General features: G+C 44.8%; 1 protein-coding gene across 5 annotated transcripts in view; it reads left to right on the top strand.

The window, feature by feature from the left end:
* GLT1D1 (glycosyltransferase 1 domain containing 1) overlaps positions 1-22,833 on the top strand; it is a 108,846-nt gene that overhangs the window by 72,393 nt on the left and 13,620 nt on the right. For all 5 annotated transcript variants that reach the window (XM_036874809.1, XM_036874814.1, XM_036874812.1 and 2 more), the window contains 3 exons: positions 8,489-8,532; positions 10,252-10,372; positions 18,465-18,563. In XM_036874809.1, coding sequence (XP_036730704.1) covers positions 8,489-8,532; positions 10,252-10,372; positions 18,465-18,563 — 264 coding nt within the window. The remainder of the gene's footprint in view (positions 1-8,488; positions 8,533-10,251; positions 10,373-18,464; positions 18,564-22,833) is intronic.

Below are 22,833 nucleotides of genomic sequence, written 5' to 3'. Positions count from 1 at the left end.
AAAACGTAACCTGCCTCATCGTTTCTTGAGAGGCCAAAATGAGTGCATACTTGGCCCAGCGCCTGGTTCGTAGGCGGCATTGTACGGGCATTACATGAAAGAACTTTCTGTGGTGATGTTTCCTTTCTGTGTTGACATGCTAGAATTCTGTTTTAGCTGCAGAATGGTTTAAGGCATTGGTTTTCTCTTAAAGCTTCTTTGATCTCTTGGTCCAACCATCTCGGCAAAGCATGTGGTTTCTGCTCACGGAGGGGGGGGGCCTGGAGTGGGTGCATTTTCTGATACTCTTTGGTAAGCAGTGTGGTAGGAACATTCAGCTCCAGCATGACAGCTTAATGACTTTCCACCATAATTTCGTATATCAAAGATGATTTTCCTTAAGCCTGGGAGTTGAGACAATATACTTTGCTGGAAAGTAAATAAGCTTAGAAGGAGGAAATGAGAATTTTCTTTGCTACTTGCAGTGTTTTCACTTTTTAAAATTTCATAACATGTGCTTTCATTAAATAAAAATATCTACCCTTCTTTTTTCCTTGCCCTGTGTTTTGTTCCCCTTGGCTTCACTAAGAGATTTGAAAATGAACTGATGCGGAAGACACACCCAGAAAAGTTTAATGCAGTTTGTACTTTCAACTTGAAACTTGCTGTTGTTATACCTTCAAAATTTTAGTTAAAGGGTTAGGTATTTCAGCTGTCTTGTAAAAAAAATTTTTTTCCCTTCATGAATTCTTTTCCCCTAAATAGTTAATCACGAGAGCAGAAAAGTGTTAAAAAAATTAAAAACAATGGGGCCTCCCTGGTGGCGCAGTGGTTAAGAATCTGCCTGCCAATGCAGGGGACACGGGTTCAAGCCCTGGTCCGGGAAGATCCCACATGCCGCGGAGCAACTAAGCCCGTGAAACACAACTACCAAGCCTGCGAGCCACAACTACTGAAGCCCATGTGCCTAGAGCCCGTGCTCCGCGACAAGAGAAACCACCGCAATGAGAAGTCCACGCACCACAACGAAGAGCAGCCCCCGCTCGCCACAACTAGAGAAAGCCCGCGCGCAGCAACAAAGACCCAATGCAGCCAAAAATAAATAAAATAAATTTATTTTAAAAAAATTAAAAAAGAAGAATTTCTAAGTAAAATTTATCACAAGTAAAACATGCATGTCAGAATTAATGTGCATTGCCAAAAGAAGCCTTTCATTGCACTGTTTATCTTTTCATGACAGGATGTTAGGGTTATAATGCAATTCAGTGGTTTAGGATAATTTGAATGAAAAGGATCAGAAGTGGGAAATGGAAAGGTAGAGCCAGTATAGAACTAGCATGACCTTGGGAGGAAAATGAACATGTCTAAGGAGAAGAGATGGACAAGTACCCCAAAAAGTAGGCCCACTTTTGGTGGGAGTTTGGGAGGAGATGTTACTTCTGGTTTGGATAACCGGGCAAAGTTTCTCCGAAAGGTGACATTTGTCTGTGCCTTGGGGGGTGAATGGGTTTTAGGGATGGAGGGTGGCATTCCTGGTGGAGAGGAAGACATGCAATTAGGAGAGAGGTGAGAAGTGGAGAGTAAAGGTTACAGAGTCCGTGCTCGTACTGCTTGCCGCACAACAGGCCAGTAAATCAAGAAACGAGTAGCTGGGGCAAGGAACAGCAACTTTATTCGGAAAGCCAGCAGACCGAAAAGATGGTGGCCTAGCGTCCCAAAAAACCATCTTCTCTGAGTTAGAATTCAGGCGTCTTTTATACTAAAAGTGGAGGGGGTGTGGTTGGTTGTCACAAACTTCTTGGAATCCTTTGTTCTTGCAGCTGTCCCTGAAAGTCAGATCAGGCTGTTCCTGTAAACTTCCAACAAGACAAATGTTATTCTCTGTTCTGCAGCTTTTTATCTCTCTATGAATGGAGAAGTGTTATAGCTTTAAGAATGGGCTCTTGTATATTTCAGGCTACAGGCAACATTCTTAACTTGTAGCAAAAGCAGTAGAATAGGAAAGTTAAAGTAAAAGAAACAGATCCAATATGGAGTCAGATTTGTTCTTCCCTGTTACATAAATAAGTAAGTAGGGAGGGGTTCCGTAACCCACATGTGCTTTGTGTAAACTATGTGATAAAAATCCTTTGAGTAGAAACCAGAGGGGCAGTGGAACTTGGGTAAGAGTGCCATCTCCACAGTCAGACTGCCTGAGTTTGACTCCTGCCCCAGCACCTTCCTAGCTGTGTGATCCTGGCTAAGTTACACCAGCTCTCTGAGCTCCACTGTCCTCCCTCCTAAAGTGGGGATAATGATTGCAGGATTGTTGGCAAGAAGTAACGCACACATAGGACTTGGCATAGCTTAGGCCCAGGGTAAGCAGCGAGTGAGTACTGACTGTTAACAACAGCAGAAAGCAATAAATCGTGCATGGCTTTGAGTTTATTCTTTAAAGATCTTTCTAGCAATAGCATTGTGTTTGTAGCTCCTTGTGTCCCTCTGTAACCCCACTGTTGCCCCTAGCTTGCAGAGCTCCAGCCTCAGGACAAGGGGGCTGAGTAAGGAGGTCTCTGTACAGTGGTTCCTGCAAAAATGACTGCCTGCAAGTCCACGGAGGGTGAAGCCCCCAGGAAGCAACTGACTACAAAAGCCTCTTGCGAGAGTTCTCCCTGAAGACCTAAAGAGACATTTCTCCAAAGAAGGCATACAGATGGCCAACAGGTACATGAAAAGATGCTCAACATCGCTAACTATTAGAGAAATGCAAATCAAAACTACAATGAGGTACCACCTCACACTGGTCAGAATGGCCATCATCAAAAAGTCTACAAATCGTAATGCTGGAGAAGGTGTGGAGAAAAGGGAACCCTCCTACACAGTTGGTGAGAATGTAAGCTGGTGCAGCCACTATGGAGAACAGTATGTAGGTTTCTGAAAAAGCTAAAAATAGAGCTACCACATGATCTAGCAATCCCACTCCTGGGCATGTATCTGGAAAAAACTATAATTCAAAAAGGTACATGCACCCTTATGTTCATAGCAGCACTGTTCACAATAGCCAAGACATGGAAACAGCCTAAATGTCCATCGACAGATGAATGGCTAAAGAAGATGTGGTATATATATACAATGGAATATTATGCAGCCATAAAAAAGAACGAAATAATGCCATTTGCAGCAACATGGATGCAACTAGAGCTTATCATACTAAGTGAAGTAAGTCAGACAAAGACAAATATCATATGATATCCCTTATGTGTGGAATTAAAGTATAACACAAATGAACTTATTTTCAAAACAGAAATAAACTCAGACACAGAGAAGACTTGTGGTTGCCGGGGTGGGCGGGGGCGGGGAGTTGGGGGGTGGAGGAGGGATGGAGTAGGAGGTTGGGATTAGCAGATGCAAACTATTACATATAGAATGGATAAACAACAAGGTCCTACTGTAGAGCACAGGGAACTGTGTTCAGTATCTTGTGACAAACCATCATGGAAAAGAATATGAAGGTTACATATATATATATATATATATATATATATATATATATATATATATAAAAAACTGGGTCACTTTGCTATACAGCAGAAATTAACACAACATTGTAAATCAACAATACTTCAATAAAATAAAATAAAAAGAGTGCACCCTGTACTGGAGAGGTGAAGAAACTCATCGTTACAGGACTGTAGCAGCTTGCGGAAAGAAGACGTTATCACGTCCACTGAACTTCTGATTGGCAGGCGTTCCTTCCCGTGACTGTTGTGAGAAATTGCTCAGAACTTCCAAACAGATCTGCACTTTCAGAGTGCAGCTACCCGTGCTTTGCGAGAGGCCAGTAAGGCCCGTCTGGTTGTCTTTCTGGAAGACACCAGCCTGTATGCGATCCATGCCCAATGTGTAATAGTTACGCCAAAGGACATCCAGCCAGCATGCTGCTTACACCGAGAACATGCTTAAGACGACTCAGATGGGAAACCTTTCATTGTTTAAAAAAAATTCTCTTCTTGTTTGATAGTTCTGAACGTTAGATTTTTTTCCCCCCCAATGGATGCAAGAGGACCTAAGTGTATGATTGTTGAGTGAAAAAATAGAGGGCAGAAATCAGGGATTGGCAGTTTTTCCATGTTCATTTTGTATGTGAATTTTTTTTAAAATTATTATTTATTTATTTATTTATGGCTGTGTTGGGTCTTCATTTCTGTGCGAGGGCTTTCTCTAGTTGCGGTGAGCGGGGGCCACTCTTCATCGCGGTGCGCGGGCCTTTCACTGTCGTGGCCTCTCCCGTTGCTGAGCACAGGCTCCAGACGCGCAGGCTCAGTAGTTGTGGCTCACCTGCCTAGTTGCTCCGCGGCATGTGGGATCTTCCCAGACCAGGGCTCGAACCCGTGTCCCCTGCATCGGCAGGCAGATTCTCAACCACTGCACCACCAGGGAAGCCCCTGTATGTGAATTTTTAATGTAAAAGCAGAGACAGTAATTCAGGTCATAATGTTTCAGCAAACAAGTTTCAGAAGTTGAATTTTATAAAAATTATAAATAAACCTGTTAAAATATTCTGGATAATGCCAGCGTTTGGATTTTCTTAAAGCAAGTAAATTTCTGTTTTTAAAAATTTTTATTGAAATATAGTTGATTTGCAATGTTGTGTTAGTTTCAGGTGTACAGCACAGTGGTTCAGTTATACATATATACATACATGTATCTCTATTCTTTTTTAGATTCTTTTCCATTATAGATTATTACAAGATATTGAGTATAGTTCCCCATGCTATAAAGTAGGACCTTGTTGTTTACCTATTTTATATATAGTAGTGTGTATCTATTAATACCAAACTCCGAATTTATCCCTCCCCTCCTCCCTTTCCCCTTTGGTAACCATAGTTTTGTTTTCTATGTCTGTGAGTCTATTTCTGTTTTGTAAATAAGTTCGTTTGTATCATTTTTTTAGATTCCATATAAAGCGATATCATATGATATTTAAAACAAGTAAATTTCCAGCTGATGGCAACTTAATGGTCTTTGCAGCATTTTAATCGTATGGTAGATTCCATCCATTCACTACACTTTTCTGAGTTGCTTTACATACCTGTGTTTAGTGGTTTTTGTCTTCTGTACTGTTCCTGCAAGTTTGTTATTAAAATAAATTAAGCTATAAAAAAAGTCTAGGAATAATTTCAATTTCTTTAGGCATCCAGATTTGCTGTGTTCACCGTCAAAGTGATGTCATGATCTCGGGGATGTAAGTGTGCTTTGCATTTCCGGTTCCTTGGGATACATCTCAGGCGTATGAGTAGTTTGAAGGATTTGGGGTTACACACACACACACAGCATTTCCTTGCCAAATGGAACTTAAATGAAGTTTCTGGAAAACACAAAATTATTCAGTTAGTATGATAAACTCTCTAGGGATATCATATTCATTAAACTGACTTGGTTTGTAATTCCTGGTACCTACTGGTGAAGTGTGAATGAGAATAGAAATTGAATCTGCTTTCACTTCTAAGCTCATCAACAGTAACAGGACAGGCCGGCAGACACTGCATTCGTAAAATGTGTTTACACCCTCATCTGCCTCTATCTTTGAAGACACGTTTAGAATTTTGTCTTACACGTGCATAAATTTAAGAATATTTTGTCAGTTATTTTAAAATTGTTTTCATTGTTAATAAAACCAGTGGAGGGGTGGTGCAGGGCAAAACCAGTCTATTGATTGTTTCATTGAAGAATTTGCAGTTGGATGAACCAGATGTGATAAATATCTTCTGCAGCTCCATCCTAATTAGGCTTTATAGGAACACTGTGACAGATGGAAAAGTATCCCTTAAGATCCTCTTGGTACCTCAGTAAGTAAATTTACCTGAGAAGAGCTCATTGTGCACAAAGAGTATTGTAGTTTGGCTTCTGATGGTTGGGAATAAGGTGTGCTCCTCCTTGGACACGATGCTTACCTTCAGGTGTTCCGGTGTCTTTCTCTTGCTGAGAAGTGTGGCAGTGTCACTGGGAACGTACACATTTGAGATTAAGTGTACACACATTTTTGTATTAGTGGTGCAATCTGCAGCTTTCATTCTTATTCTTTTTAGAAGGGCTTTGATATTTAACTGTGTTCTTCTACTACTTGTATAGCAGTTACTATGTCTCAGAAATAGTTGTAAGCGATGAACGTGTTTCTCGTTTTACGAGATGAAGAACCCAAGGCCCAGAGACGTGCATTAATGTGTGCACGGCTGTGTGGCTAGTGGCTGGTTTTGGGGGGGACTTCACCCGGGCGATCTGTCTCCAGAGCCCCTCTCAGCCTGTACCGCCTCTCTCTCTGGCCTCTGGATATCTACATACAAGTTTGCTTAAAAACACATGGTGTCGGGCTTCCCTGGTGGCGCAGTGGTTGAGAGTCTGCCTGCCAATGCAGGGGACACGGGTTCGAGCCCTGGTCTGGGAAGATCCCACATGCCGCGGAGCGACTAGGCCCGTGAGCCACAATTACTGAGCCTGTGCGTCTGGAGCCTGTACTCCGCAATAAGAGGCCGCGACAGTGAGAGGCCCGCGCACCGCTATGAAGAGTGGCCCCCGCTTGCCACAACTAGAGAAAGCCCTCGCACAGAAACAAAGACCCAACACAGCCAAAAATAAATAAATAAATCAATAAATTAAAAAAAAACAAAACAGAAATTTATAAAAAAAAAAACAAAAAAACACATGGTGTCAAAAATGTTGGTATAGCGGATCAACTTGAAAACACTGCTATTAATTTTTGCATTAATTCAACAAACATATTGACCACCAGGGATGCAATAGGACAAAACACGGTGCCTGTCCCAAAGGACACATTTCCTCCAGATGTGAAATAGGAGTGAAACGCAGACTCAAGCATATTCGATTGTAACTAATTAAAAAGTTGGACTTGGTTTTTTAATTAATTTATTTATTTTTTATTTTTGGCCGGGTTGTGTCTTCGTTGCTATGTGCGGGCTTTGCTCTAGTTGCGGCGAGCAGGGGCTACTCTTCGTTGCAGTGCGCGGGCTTCTCATTGCGGTGGCTTCTCTTGTTGCGAAGCATAGATTCTAGGCTCATGGGCTTCAGTAGTTGTGGCTCGCGGGCTCAATAGTTGTGGCTCGCGGGTTCTAGAGTGCAAGCTCAGTAGTTGTGGTGCACGGGCTTAGTTGCTCCGTGGCATGTGGGATCTTCCCGGACCAGGGCTCGAACCCGTGTCCCCTGCATTGGCAGGCAGATTCTTAACCACTGTGCCACCAGGGAAGACCTGGACTTGGCTTTTTAAAACTTGAAATATAATTCATATGCCATAAAATGTGCCATTTTAAAGTATATAATCCAGTGGTTTTTAGTATAGTCACAAAGTGTTGCTACCATCACTCCTGTCTAATTCTGGAACATTTTCATCACCCCCTCAAAAATCCCATACTCATTGACAGTCATTCCCCATTCTCCCCACCCCCCAGCCCCTAGCAACTACTACTCTACTTTCTTTCTCTATGGAATTGTCTATTCTGGACATTTCACATAAAAAGAGCCACAATGTATGGCCTTCTGTGTCTGGCTTCTTTCACTTAGCATCATGTTTTCAAGGTTCATCCACGTTGTCGCATAAATCAGTCCTTCATTCCTTTTTGTGGCTGAATAATATTTCGTTGTATGGACAGACCACATTTTGTTTCCCATGTATCAGCTCATGGTTGTGCCCTTGGCTTTAAAATTGTGTGTCTGGGAAGGCTCCCTGTTAGAAATAAAATTTTAATGTGGTCAGATCCTTTGTCTTAGAGGTACCAAGGGTTCCAACTCCTTCTGCCTCAAAGGTTTTATGACAAAATCCACCACTGTAATGAACCCAACAATCCTTTCAGTGAAGTGTTGTGTTGTCAGATTTTCCCTTGACTATAAGTGACTTCTGTTTCAAGACCTTGAGTTGGGTGGACGGCTCTTGCGTTTTTGTACCTGGGGCTTCACCAGGCTCTTATCTTACAGGCCAAACAGGAAACAGGAATACAGTTGGCCCCCTGTATCTGTGGGTTCTGCATTTGTGGATTCAACCAACCATGGATTGAAAATATTCAGGACAAAAATTCCAGAAAGTTCCAAAAAGCAAAACTTGAATTTGCTGTGCATTGGCAACTATTCCATTGCATTTATATTATATTCGTATTATAAGTAATCTAGAGGGATTTAAAGTATATAGGAGGGTGTGCGTAGGTTATATGCAAGTACTACACCACCTTATATAAGGGACTTGAGCATCCGTGGATTTTGGTATCTGAAGGGGTCCTGGCACCAACCCCCTGTGGATACTGAGGGACGACTCTATATGTATATTTCTTTAAACTTTCTCTCAAGTCCTTCTCTTTTCCTTATTACTTTGTAGTAGCTGGACTCAGGGGTATTATTTCCTATTTGATTTGTTTTTTCCCTTTCTGAATTGTTACGTTTGGCTCTGTTGCCATAATCTGCAATTCTCTTGAGACTTAGATTCATTTCCGGCTTATTCCTAAAATTCATCTTTGTCTCTTTTCAGGTTGATCCAGTGTTCACAAGGGAAGTAAAAGCCAAAGTAAAGAGGTAAGTGTAGGTGTTTTGCAGGAGAGGAAACCTAGTGACTGATAAATGATCCCAGTTGCCAGCACTCACCGTGTCCCAGGCTCTGTTCCCAGCAGTTTACTAATAATTCCTCCTTTAATCACCTGTGTGATCAGGGTGATCCTGTGCCATCCTAGGCGCTGTTATTTTCCCCATTTACAAGCCAGGAAGCTGATACCCTGGAAGCATCAGCAGTTCCCTAAGGGGCGGCAGCACGGACACACGTGTGAAGACGTGCAGCCTCACTAGGTCAGGAAATTCCCAGGAAACCCACTTTGAGGTTACAATTGTCACTGATGACATTGGCCAAAACTGAAAAGACTTAAAACCTCTGCTGGTGAGGGTGAAAATTGCTGCCACCCCTTTAGAGGGCAATTTGTCAGAGTCTTTGTTATCAATCGCATTTGTCTGCCAGTAACCCAATAACACTGGCTTACACACCCTGGGGCTTAACTGCTCACATAAAAAAAGTCTGAGGTCGTTGGTCCAGGACCAAGTAAGACTTCAGCTCCTGTCTTGCTGTCCTGCGGTCCCTACCTGTGGCTTCCATCCCTAAGGTGACAGTGGCTGTAGAACTCACGCGTCACATTCCGAATTTTAAGTGGGGAGATGGGGAAGGGCAAGAGCCAGAAGGGTTACCTCCCATTTGGGTCAGCCCCCTTTTTTTTTTTTTAATTTATTTATTTAATTTATTCATTTTTTGGCTGTGTTGGGTCTTTGTTTCTATGCGAGGGCTTTCTCTAGTTGCGGCAAGCCGGGGGGTCACTCTTCATCGCGGTGCGCGAGTCTTTCACTGTCACGGCCCCTCTTGTTGCGGGGCACAGGCTCCAGACGCGCAGGCTCAGTAGTTGTGGCTCACGGGCCTAGTTGCTACGCGGCATGTGGGATCTTCCCAGACCAGGGCTCGAACCCGTGTCCCCTGCATCGGCAGGCAGATTCTCAACCACTGCGCCACCAGGGAAACCCTGGGTCAGCCCCTTTTTATGTGAACTTCCTCACACCCTCAGGATTCCAGCTCCTCTCACTGGCCACACCATCACACCAGGGGACTGGAAAACTGATTCATCCCCATATGCAATCAGGTGTCTTTATGTTGCTCATAGATACAGAACGCATGTATGTAAAAGTATAACCAATTATGTGAAAGGATAACCTCAAAATCCTGAGACTGGTGGAGAGGGGTAGGGGATGGGGAAGAATGTCTGTATTTTGGGGTGAAAAAAAAAAGAAAACAAGACAAAACCTATGTGACAAAGTACTGGGAACCTGGGTATTGGTTGAGTTTCTCTATTTTGCTATTTCTCTCTGTTTATGATACATCTATGATTCTTTTTCTGTGTATCTTTAAAAAAAGAATTTGAAGAAAGGTTGCATTATTAGGAAAGGTTTGTTTTCTAAATCATTCAGAGAAAAAATGGCAAGAGCTGTATCTCTGACGTCCAGTATCTGAGAAGCACGTGTCTCCTTGGTCAGAGGGCTTCAGAATGACAGCGGGTGTGTTAACAGGTTTCCTCTCTCTCTTATCAGGGATGGGTATAGAATAGATTCTCACTCCAGTATGGTTTTCTGTATTGAATCCTTTAGCAGTAATGCTTCCCTGTGGATCTAGGGTATTTCTCCAAAATCGTCATCTCCCCTTCTCCCAGCCCCTCCCGTAAGATTCCCAGCCGTAAGCTGTCTCTCTGCTCCATATTGTTCCAGGACCGCTGGGGTACGATTGATCGGGGAGATGGCTCAGGAAGACCTCCACGCGGTCATGAAGAATTGCTTCGCGGTGGTGAATAGCTCTGTCTCTGAAGGCATGTCAGCCGCAATCCTGGAGGTAATGATCTAACGGGTACTGAAAGTGGAAATATGAAATTGTCCATCACCCCTTTTCTCAGTTATGGAGGTGATGCCTTTGTCAATAAAGTTGTGCCCTTCTCAAAGCTAACAAAGTGAAACGGCATTTCCTCAGGAGTTCTAAAGTCGTTTTTAAGTTCTGTCTGGGACTTAAGAATACTGTTTTCTTTCTCCTTTCCATTTTTCCTTGCCAGCTACAAATTGAAATAAAACTAGGATAGTGTCGCCTCTCTGACTTGCCACTTAGCTTCAACGGGAAGGCGGCTGAGGCTATGAAGGGTCGGGACAGGATGTGGGGTGAAGGTGTGTTTTGTAGGGAGCCTCCTTTTGTCTTGATTTCTTCTCCCTCTTTTCAGTGTGTCCTATGATCCCAGAATTCAGGGGATAAGAAAGGGTTGGGCTTGGATTTCCCTGGCGGTCCAGTGGTTAAGACCCTGTGCTTCCACTGCAGGGGGCACGAGTTCGATCCCTGGTCGGGGAACAAAGATCCCGCAGGCACTGGCGCAGCCAAAGAAAAACAGAAAGAAAGGGTTGGGCTTGTGCACATGGCAGGGGGTGGGGCTTCCTACACGGAGGAGAGTAGTTGCAGATGCACAAGGCGGTGGGGATGAGGGTGGACCTCATCTCTCTGTCTGGTGTTCAGCTCTGAAAATCTCTTACGCTACTTGGGCTAAGTGTGCACAGCCCAGCACAGCCCTGCAGTCTGTTGCTGGAGTTATCTGTGTTTTGCAGGGAGAGGCTGAAATAAAAAGCCCCTGCTCTTGATCCTGGCAGCCTCTGGATTGAGTGTATCAGCTCTTGGGTTAGAGGGACTTAATCCAACCTCACAGCCCTTTGCAATCTCTTCTCCTCACTGAGCATTTTACGTGATGGGGTGTATTACCAGGATATCTTAAACTGCTTCGTGCTGATGACCTGAGTAATCCCCAGCATGCCTCTAATGCAAAAGGATTTTCCTTTCCCTTATTTTGCTGTCGGTTCACAGCACACTGGGTTCCTTTTCAAGAGTGATCTTAGCAAAGAGGAGACTCCGTCCCTCCCGTCATAACCAGCTTTCAGTGCTGGATTTTCTTCATATCATTAAATCACAAGCCATCCCTCGCATGGAATCTCCTTTAGTTCTCACACAATAGATGCCTTGTAAGTCCTCTTGGTTAGCGCATGATAAAACTTGCTGTACAAACAGAAACGTTTGGCGATTGGCCCTCCAGGTCTTTAAATCGTGTTTCACATCCCCTTTCTCAGGACGCTGGTTTCTTACTTCAGGGTCTACTTAGAGCGCTGCTATTATTTCATCATAAGTATTCGTAACATCCATTTATTCCTTTGGATGCTAGTTGAATTTACCATCCAAAGTTACAATTTGTGAATTTCAGTGTTTCAGAGACCATGGTAAATAATTAAAGCAGGAAAAAAAATCATGCTCCCTAAATTTAAGAAATGACTGATGTCGCATGCCTAATATTTTCTGTGAATGTGGCATCATTTAAAAAAGCAAACAAAGAAAACCAAAAACAAAGTATTGTGGGCAGGGGTAGTATATACTAACGCCTGTAATTCCAGTGTTCAGAAGCTTTCAAAGCACAGAGCCTGGATTTGTAACGTGTTCATCTTCAGCCAGATGTTGAATACCTCAATACCTCAGTCTAAGCCTAATGATTAGCATTAATCTCCGTTGTGGTTTAGAATCAGCTTTCGACTAGAGTCACTGGAGCGATACATTGTACTCTCCCTGTTAGCTTTAAACATGTACATTCTTACAGTACCACATCCTCAAGCCATTGCTGAATCGCTCCTTTGTATGTAAATACACATTTTTTTCTCCCCCAACTTCTTAAGAAAAGGTAAAGTGGAATTTGGGAATGATTTTATAACCAGCACACGCAGCAGTTCATTGCAGATGAATTGCTGTCAAATTTCATTTACTTCAAAGGAAAGGCAGCTGTTAGCAATTCTGTCTGCCTTCAAATGTCGACACTGTGTTCCTTTTGAAAATTCCAAAATAACCTTTGGGCTGAGGGTTTTGAATGAAACTGATTTTAGAGGAGTCCTGGAGGGTGGATTTCATTAGAATCAATTCAAAGAACCAAAGTGGTTAATCACAGAATAAGTGCGTATCACTTTTTTTTTTTTTTTTAATTTTTTTTTAAAGAATTTCACTTTATTTATTTATTTGTTTATTTTTTTGGCTGTGTTGGGTCTTCGTTTCTGTGCGAGGGCTTTCTCTAGTTGCGGCAAGCGGGGGCTACTCTTCATCACGGTGCGCGGGCCTCTCACCATCGCAGCCTCTCGTTGCGGAGCACAGGCTCCAGACGCGCAGGCTCAGTAGTTGTGGCACATGGGCTTAGTTGCTCCACGGCATGTGGGATCCTCCCAGACCAGGGCCCGAACCCGTGTCCCCTGCATTGACAGGCGGATTCTCAACCACTGCGCCACCAGGGAAGCCCCAAGTGCGTATCACTTTAGAAGGAAGGGATCCTTTGACCTTTCAGAATTAGCTTTGTTTTGTCATGGCAGCATGTGAAAATCCATTTGCTATGACACACTTCTTTTGCTGATAAACTCCAAAAACCAAGCGTTAGCTGGATGCCGGGCACTAGAGTAGACGCCCCTACAAAGAATCTGTTGTTTCAAGTTCGGGCTTATTATGGAGTTGAACTCTACACAGAATTAGAAGAATACAAAAAATTACTATTATCATTAATTTTTGTTTTGTTTTGGCCACGTGACATGCGGGATCTTAGTTCCCCGACCAGGGATCGAACCTGGGCCCCCTGCAGTGGAAGCGCGGAGTCCTGACCACTGGACCGCCGGGGAAGTCCCAGAAAGTTATTTGCTTATCCCACTCTTCCTCCCTGGGCTCTCCTCCCTGCCCTGGAGCGCACACACACCCCCGCCCCCCAACCTCCAGGTCAAAGTTTTCACTGCCCAGAGGAGAGGAAGGCATCTTCTAAAGCAAAGAGCAGTAAGAAGGTAATTCTTGGGCTCTTAGCTTCCAGGCCCAGGACCTAGTGATGAAAGATTCATTTCAGGGCTTTTCAAGGATAACTGTGACCCTGTGTCATTTTGGCTAATTTCAAAAGTGTGTGGGGCAGAGCTGCGCCCTTCCCACTTGTAAAACGGGAGGGCTTTTGGAGTTGTCACAACTAGGAGGCTGCTACTGGCATTTAGTTTGGCGGGGAGGGAGTGCAGATAGGCAAAGTAGTTTTCAACGTGCAGGACGGTCTTTGCGTCAAAGGTCTGTCCCCAAGATGCCACTGGCGTCCCCGTCGAGAAACGCTCTAAACTCCGTGGTGTCAGATCCGAACGCATTGTGCGTGCACATCAATGGAGCCCTCGGACCGGCCGCATCCCCACGTGACAAGCAGTGATCATGGTGCTGGACGTATGCCCAGTTAAGGCCACTGAAATGCACGCAGACCTCTCTGCAAGGAAATCTGGACCCCAGAGGTTTCAACCTCGGGTGTGCATCAGAATTCCCTCTGAAGCTTAAAAAACCATCGGTATGCGTGACGGCGCCCTGCAAAAGCCCTCTTGGCTGTGCTGACGCGGAGCCCTGGCGGCCGTGCTTCCAAAGGCTCTTCTGCGTGTAGACTGGGGGCCGTGTCTCTGGAAACCTCTGTTAGCCCCGCTGAAGACGGTGCACCAGCGACAAAGCTTTTTAAAAAGGTCAAATAGGAAGCTTCCACCTCCCTGCTGGAAGGTTGAAGAGCTCATCGGGGGGCAAGAGAAATTCAGTGACTGCAAACTCGACCGGCTGTTAGGTGCCCCTTCAGCTCTGATGTTTCCTCTTTTTTGTCCCAAAACGGGGCCCCAGATTCCAGGTTTGAGCGACTCTCTGCTCCAAGCCCGACCCCCTCCACTCCCCCTTTCCCTCCACTGTCACGACCAGAAGGGGTTCAGAGGGCGAGCTCGCCCATCTCCAAACACCGTCTCGCCCAAGACATTGCCAGGCCCGGTTCTCATCAGGACCAGCTTCACAGCACTGCTGTATTCTGGGACTTTGCCTTTCTTGCAGACACAGTTTGTTTTTAAAGAGGTGACTTCACACCTGAAGAAAGTGACTTGTGAATCAACCATCTGATTCCTTAATGCCATGTCTTGGCTCTATGAAAATAGCATTTCCACGTGCTTACTTATTCTTAAGATGCCTCCTTTCTTTGTTTTTCTTTTTTCTTTTATTGGAGTATAGATGATTTACAATATTTTGTTAGTTTTAGGTGTACAGCAAAGTGATTCAGTTATACATATGTCTATCTATGTATCTATATTCTTTTTTTCTGATTCTTTTCTATTATACGTTATTACAAGATATTGAATATAGTTCCCTGTGCTATACGGTAAATCCTTGCTGTTTATCAAGACATCTCCTTTCTTAAAGACAGTTTATTTTTAAGAGGGGACTTTGAAATTAGTTTTCTCTGAATATACTGCTTTCAGAGTACATTTAAGTATCATCTTCCTCCACCCAACTCACAACTTCAAGACTCAGATTGTATTTCTCTCTTTCTTTTTTTTTTTTGTTTTTTTTGTTTGTTTGTTTGTTTTTAAAGCTTAAAACTTTTTTTTTTTTTTCAGATTTATTTATTGATTGATTGATTGCTATGTTGGGTCTTCGTTTCTGTGCGAGGGCTTTCTCTAGTTGCGGCAAGCGGGGGCCACTCTTCATCGCGGTGCGCAGGCCTCTCACTATCGCGGCCTCTCTTGTTGCGGGGCACAGGCTCCAGACGCGCAGGCTCAGTAGTTGTGGCTCACGGGCCCAGTTGCTCCGCGGCATGTGGGATCTTCCCAGACCAGGGCGCGAACCCGTGTCCCCTGCATTAGCAGGCAGATTCTCAACCACTGCGCCACCAGGGAAGCCCTCTCTCTTTCTTTTTGAGGAATAGTTGATGTACCTTATAAGTTTCAGATGTTCACCATAGTGATTCACAATTTTTAAAGGTTATACTCCATTAAGAGTTATTATAAAATATTGGCTATATGCCCTGTGCTGTACAATATATCCTAGTAGCTTATTTATTTTATATGTAGTAGTTTGTACCTCTTAACCCCCTCCCCCTATCTTTCCCCTCCCCCTTCCCTCTCCCCACTGGTAACCACTAGTTTGTTCTCTGTATCTGTGAGTCTGCTTCTTTTTTGTTTTTTTTTTTTTTTTTTTGGGGGATTGCACATGTAAGTGATATCACACAGTATTTGTCTTTCTCTTCCTGACTTATTTTACTTAGCATCATGCCCTCCGAGTCCATCCATGTCATTGCAAATGGCAACACTTCCAGATTGAATTTCATCCTTTCTGCTGAACTGCAGTTTTCCTTGAAGGCAAGGAGCATATCCTCTGCAACCTTGAACCCTCCCCCAAAGTCTAGCTTTGTACCATCAATAATCAATAAATATTCATTGGATTGAGCAAAGCTAAACTACTATACGGTATCACCTCTTTGACTCACCTTTAATCAACTGGTCTCATCACCCAAACCTCCTGTGTCTTGCCCTTTGCAGGTTGATGATTATTTGTTGAATGAGGGACAAGGAATGGGTGATCTCACTGGCCCACGGCCTTACTTGTGTGTTGGGTGCTTGGTGTGCACTGGTTGATATACAAGTAAGTCTGTACTACGGGAGGGATGACAGGATCTTTTTTTTGTTTTGCTGAAACAGGGATATAAACTCTGTCCTCCCTCAGGATCGGCCGGTTCTGAGATTCTCTGATGGCCAGTTTTATAGACCTACATTTACATCTTCATATCTGTATTTATAGAATCTCCTCTCAATCTGTGTGTCTGCCACAGTTTCTCCAAAATACACCGATGCTTAACGACATCAGTGGATAAATGTACCATTTGGATTGGAAGATGCTCCAGGGCCCACCTGGGACGGAGAACGATGAGAACAGAGCTAGCCGCGTGCCCTGACATGTGTGATCAGCCTCTAGCGCGCCTCCCCTCTAAAATGAGACGGTGGGGTGAGATGAGACGGTCTGGAAGGTGTCATCTACGTGGAAGATTCTGCAGTCCCTTGACAGATGCCTGGAAATGGAATCACAGTGGGTCATGCCAGTTGGATGCGCTGATGACCTCAACAGGGTGACGAGCAGGGAGAGGAGCCATCAGACATCATGTCATCTCACTCACCGTGACTATATTACGACCCTGTAACTTACATGGTCAATGTCAGCTTAAGCCATCAACCACCTAAGTGGTATTTGTGCAGAATGACATCTGAAATTTTCATTCACTCTGGAAAGTTTAGCCCCTCGTTCCCAAATGATAAAACTGGAGCCCAGGAAGTGGTCCGGTACCGGGTGTCGAACTTCGACTCCGTTTCCCCAGAATGACTGATGAGCAATGAATTTGAGACCCGCCGTGTTAGTCGAGGGCAAAGCCTCCACCAGGGCAAGACCAAGGTCTCACAAGTCCTGGCTTGTGCCCTTCTCCAAAATACCAGACTGCACCCACGGTATGTCAGAACCCAAGGTCCAACCAGTGGGTTCATAAAGCACCTGGGACCCTAATGTTGAGATGCTGCCGTTTGGGTCACTTTTTGCCTGTGCTGCTGAGTTTCCTTGTTTGTAGTTTCCTGAATGTAGTGACAGTGGAAGGTCCCAATTTTTACCCTGCACGATAAGAGCGGAATATCACGACTCGGAGACTTTCTGTGACCATGAGAGGCCGCCAGGAGAGGCCGTCGCGGTGCTGGGGAGGGGGCTGTGCAGCGGGGGACGAACAGGAGGGGGCTCCAGTCCGAGCAGCCGGCCAGCTCCACCGCCTTCCCCGATGGTGGGAACAGCATCGACTCGGGGGGGCAGAAAGGAGGGCTGTCCTCTCTCCTCCGACCTCATCCAGGGCCTGGATCTCAAACCCAACGTGTACTGGGAAGATACAGGCGACACAGAACCGGAAGACCAGGTGCGCTCACCAAGAAAGCTGCTGACAAGAAGACGATCATAGTGTGAACCATCGACGTATAATTAATTTACGTTCAGATGCTTCTGGAACATTTGATCTGCAAGCACTAGCTGAGCTCTTAACTATGTGTCACACATGGCTCTGGGCACTTGGGCGTTGGTGGCATTTGTGCCACGTGAAGTCCTTGGTGTCAGAGCTTCCCATGGTAATATACTAAGCGGCTGAGATTGGGGAACTTTACCTTTCTGAAAACCGAATGTCACCCCTTTGTGACCAAATTGTTTATTACGTGAAATTAGACACCGCCTGCCGAATTGGAGTGCCTAAAACATCCTTGTGTACAGTAAGAGCCAGAATATTGGTTTGCGGATAGCATCCTCTCAGCGCTGCCTCTGGACACCAAGGTGTGAAGGGATGTCCCTCTCACCTGCTGAAAGGCACCGGTCACATGAAAGCTGGGTTGGCCCCTGTGAAAGTCACCATGGGAGAGTCAATGTAGAGAGCTGAAATGGAGCTGGGAAGGGCTGGCCTAATCCTGTATGTTTCTAAGTGCCCCCCTACCGGGCAGGTGAGGCCAACACTGCATGCCGCGCTTCTGGGCATGTTTTTGAGGCCTCGATGCCGGGTTGTGCCAGACTATGGGGTGCCCCAGCCTGGCTGATCCCAGCCCTTTGGGACTGGAAAGGCTGCCTAGTGGATAATCAGGATGATAAATCGTGCTTCTCCTCACTGTTGTGCGCGTGCCAAAGGGACGTGTGCGGCCCTGGTGGCATTCGTGTGGCTGGCGCTGGAAGAAAATTACTCATCGGGGAAAGTAACGATGGTAGTTAAAAACGTATACTCCACGCTGCCGCCGAAGAAGTGTCCACTGAACATTTGGAGAGAGAGGGTTTCTTTGTGACATCGCGGTAACGATGTCAGACAGACCATTACAATATGTAGTTTCCCAAGACTCGCAAATACAGTCAGTCATTAAGATTCAGTATGTAGTTGGAAAATCTGGGGTTTGGATTGGGAAATCATTTTCGGCAAGCTTTTGGGGTACTCTTTGTGCGGTGCCAGAGGTCCAGTTAAGCTAAGACGTTATTCTCCCACAGACTGGCTCATCTGGCCACAGAAGCTCTTACATGATCGCCCACCTCTCCTTTGTTCTTTTCGTCCTTTTAGGCGATGGATTTGGAAGTCCCTGTGTTGGCAAGGAACATCCCTGGGAACGCGGCAGTGGTGAAGCACGAAGTTACAGGATTGCTGTTTTCCGACCCTCAGGTAAAGGAGAGCAACTTCCCCATGTTCACCTGGTCTGAGTAGCTTTCGTTTGTGTGCGGTGATCAAGAGTCTGTGATCTGCGTCTTTGTGATTAGCTCTTGGCGTTCCCTCTATAATCAGTAGAAGAGTGTGTGGAGCAGTGTCACTGTGGTCACATGGGCAGCTGCCTGGACGTGTCCCTAAAAGAAACCTAGGGACTTTCAAGAAACCCGAGACTTGAGTTCTGTTTCTGAGGCCGCTGGTGATGATCACCGTGACCTTGAGCCAGTCCCTTCCCCTCTTACATGCTTGGGTTTCTGGCTTCTTTTTTTTTTCATCTATTTTATTGAAGTATAGTTAATTTACAGTATTGTGTTAATTTCTGCTACACAGCACAGTGACAGTTATACATTATATACGTACTTTTTCATATTCTTTCCCATGATGGTTATCACAGGATACTGAATACAGTAGAACTTGTTTGTTTATCTGTCCTACAGATAGTATTGGGCTGGCCAAAAAGTTCGTTCAGGTTTTTCTGTAAGATGTTACTTTTTGGCCAACCCGATAGTTTGCATGTGCTAACCCCAAACTCCCAAACAGACTTCTGGTTTCTGAAGCAGGCACGCTTCAGATACCATCCAACACTTCCAGGACATCTCCTGGTGTTCAGAAGACTGCCATATAGCTGATCCCTTGCAATCCTTCAAAGCAGTGTACGGAAGAGGCAGCGTAGTTGTGTTTATACATGTGTGTATCTGATACATGTGTATCTGAAATTAAAATAAAGGTGAATGCAGCTGACAGTGGGCACAGCTGGTGGACCCAGTGTCATCTGGGGCACACCTGTGTGTCAGGACCTCCCAGGACATGTGTGAAGGGGTGCCGGTCACAAAGTCTGAGGTTCCAAGGATGTGCCTACACTTGAAGCCTTTTGGACCCTGTGCAGGGCGTGTAGCCTGAGTCTCCAAGCTCCGTCTTGTCCGCCGTACAATTGCAAGAGCTAATGATGACTCTTGCTCTTAGAGGTGTGATGTGGGCTGAAGGGGTTGATATACAGGGCTGAGCCATGGGCACGGCACGCAGCCAGGGCTCTGGGTCCCCGTTATGACCAAAAGGGGAGCCCACTGCTGCTGCCTACGGCTCGTGTTCGGTGGCAGCAAAAAAAGAATTTTAGGCCCATCCTTTGCTCTTCAAGTCTTTGGATTTAGAAATTAGGTTCTACTCACTATCATCTTTATGAAGGCACATGTTATATGCAGAAATAAAGGGATTTATACTTAAAAGCTCGGGTCAACTCTGATATTTGAAAATTCCGTTTTTCAGCTTTCCTACCGCAGATATTTAATCCCAGATCGCTCCCCCTTCCCCGTAGTATAATTATGCGTCACCTAGTTTCACTGCCCTCTTATCACAGTCACACGAACAAGATGGAAGCCAGCTTCCCTGGGGGAGGGGCGGGATTGCAGGGAGTCGGGCATCACCGGGTGCTGTGTGAATGCAGCCGCTCACCTGGGAAACAACTGAAAGCGCAAAGGGCAGGCCCGGGGCTTATCAGTGATTATCTAACAAAAGGCACATCTAACACGAATGCCTCTCCTTTGAACAGCGACCCCTAAAAGCTAAAACAATACCAGCACATGAAGAGTGTGTAGCGGTTCCTTGCTGATCCTCCAGACAAAGGCATGTGGCTTTTTACCACGTCCTGCATCTCTCAACGTCAACGCCAGCCAAGCTGGAGGTCGCAGAATATTGTCTCCCCGTGGGCAAAGAGATTTTATTTTCATCTTCCCAAACCCAATGTCTATTTATTATATAGCTCAATTTCAGAGCACTATAATTTTATCAGTGAGTGTCTGAACAGCCATCACTTATAAATGGCTGTATCGGGTCCAGTGCTAGAACGAGAGCAGTTTGGCTATCCTGACTTCATTTCGCGTTCCTTGTAAGGCATTCCTTTCAATATTTGCAAATAACTGTCCTGTCTCTGACACGTCCAAGTTATTTCTGCTGGTTACCGGCTTCCTGTGAGTTATCAGACACAGTTCCGCAGCACTCATACAGTTAAGGCGTGGGCTTATTTTGTTTCCAGCGCTTCAATGTTACTTTTACAAAGGATGTTAAAAAAGAACAGAATGCTCTAGGTTTCATCTGGGGGGAGGCTGCGTTTTTTTAACACGTTTTGAAAAGTGTGCTCGACGCGGATGTCACACGTGCCTTTGTTTTATAGTCACGATCAGACTCGACCTAGCACGGAGTGGGAGCTGTTGCTTCAGAGCAGACATGCGTTTTCCATAAGTCAGTGGCCTTGGTTACGGTCATCTGGGCTCAGGAGCACAGACGGAATCAGCCACTGGTTTGTTGCCAGTGTTTGCAAGGTTTATTCCAAGTGTGTATTGAAATAAGTATTCAAAGCTCCATTTCACTTATTAAGAAGGGACTTCCATGCCAGGGTGTCAGCCTCACAAAGTTAATGTAGATAGATGCATAGATAGATAGATACATAGATCCATACGTAGATAGATACATAGATACAGACAGACAGACAGACATATCGAATGCAGAAAAATCATACTTTGGAGTTTCAACAAAATGATGATTAAAAGTATTCAGCTGTGGTAGGAACAAAATAATCTCTATTTTTATACACCTCAGCCCCGGAAAACCTTAATTTAAGTGACGCTTTCCAAACCTACTAAACATTAATTTTTTATTTATTTATTTTTTTTTTTTTGGTTACTGCAACAATCCCATTCTTTTTCTTTTTAAGAAGAAAAGAACTGAGCTATTTTATGGCTACATTTTATAGCTTCGAAATTAAAATCCATTTGACGTTTAATAGAAACTGTGAATCCATTTTCTCTCTCAAGGACAGACTTTCGAAGTGTGGCCCAAACTAATCTCGCTGGGAGGTTCTGTTTGTTTTTTAGGCAACTATAAAGAAAATCATAACTTTCGGAATAATGATGATGGTGACAGCTAACATTTATCGCGTGTGTGTTATGTTCCGGTGTCTGTTCTTTGCCATCAGCATGGATTTACACTTTTATTAGGACTGTTTCATTTTAAATCTTTGACTTTTTTTTTTTTTTAACTTTATTTAATAACTTCAAACTCAGGAAGCCAGTGTTCTTTTTTTTTTTTAATTAATTAATTAATTAATTTTATTTTTGTCTGTGTTGGGTCTTCGTTTCTGTGCAAGGGCTTTCTCCAGTTGCGGCAAGCGGGGGCCACTCTTCATCGCGGTGCACGGGCCTCTCACTGTTGCGGCCTCTCTTATTGCGGAGCACAGGCTCCAGACGTGCAGGCTCAGTAGTTGTGGCTCACGGGCCTAGTTGCTCCGCGGCATGTGGGATCCTCCCAGACCAGGGCTTGAACCCGTGTCCCCTGCATTGGCAGGCAGACTCTAAACCACTGCGCCACCAGGGAAGCCCTAAATCTTTGACTTTTGATGGTCAATCAACAGTTTACTGTTTGGAAGAAGCAAGGCGTGTTGGAGACACATCAGCCTCCAAACTTTTGTTTGCGCAGAGCTGTGCTTGGGTCTTGAGTTTTCCCCCTCGAAATCTGAGTGATCCTGGGCACGTTTCTTCTTCCTGTGCCCGTTCCTTGATCCGTAAGATGCAGGTAACGATGCCCGTCTTTGGGGAATAGCAGAAAGCACGTGGGGTGGAGTCCTGTCCCTGGGCTCAGAGGAAAGCTGCGTGGACGCAGAGCTCATCATATGCGCGGTGCACCGCTGGGTGAAGTTGTTGGCTGCCGCTCGGGAGCTGTACACTCTGCTGAGCTCTTAGGTTTAAGCAGTGGAATTAAGCTCGGTACAGCGAGACGTTCTCCTTGTGAAATCTGGCCAGCGTCATGCAAAATGTCATTTCTCTCTTTCTTCTTTTTATTTTTTCCTTAAAACAACTTTTAACTTTTTAACCAAACATTTAGAGTTCTTAGATGTTAAATACAACTGTGATGTGTAAGCCCCCAACCAGTCCCTCTAAAATGTAAAAGCACAGATGCAGGCTTGTCCAGTGTTTGTTGGATTCCCATTTAAGCCCAAAGGAAACCCTGGGCAAACTCTGCGTGAACTAAAATGGAAGTCAGTCCAGCATTTTTTTTGCATGGATTTGTCCACAGGGTGACCATATTGTTCATTGTGAAAAACCAGGTACCTTTGAGAGTGAAAGGGGTGTTATTGATAATTATGCTGGGATGACGGCCATGAACCTGAACCAAATGATGCAGGTAAGGACCGTCTGCTTGAAGAGCTGGGATCAGATGCATAGCTGGTATTTGTTAG

This window comes from Balaenoptera musculus, chromosome 14 (assembly GCF_009873245.2).
Source record: "Balaenoptera musculus isolate JJ_BM4_2016_0621 chromosome 14, mBalMus1.pri.v3, whole genome shotgun sequence".
NCBI classification, from domain to species: domain Eukaryota; kingdom Metazoa; phylum Chordata; class Mammalia; order Artiodactyla; family Balaenopteridae; genus Balaenoptera; species Balaenoptera musculus.
This window is presented reverse-complemented; position numbering and strand designations above follow the sequence as displayed.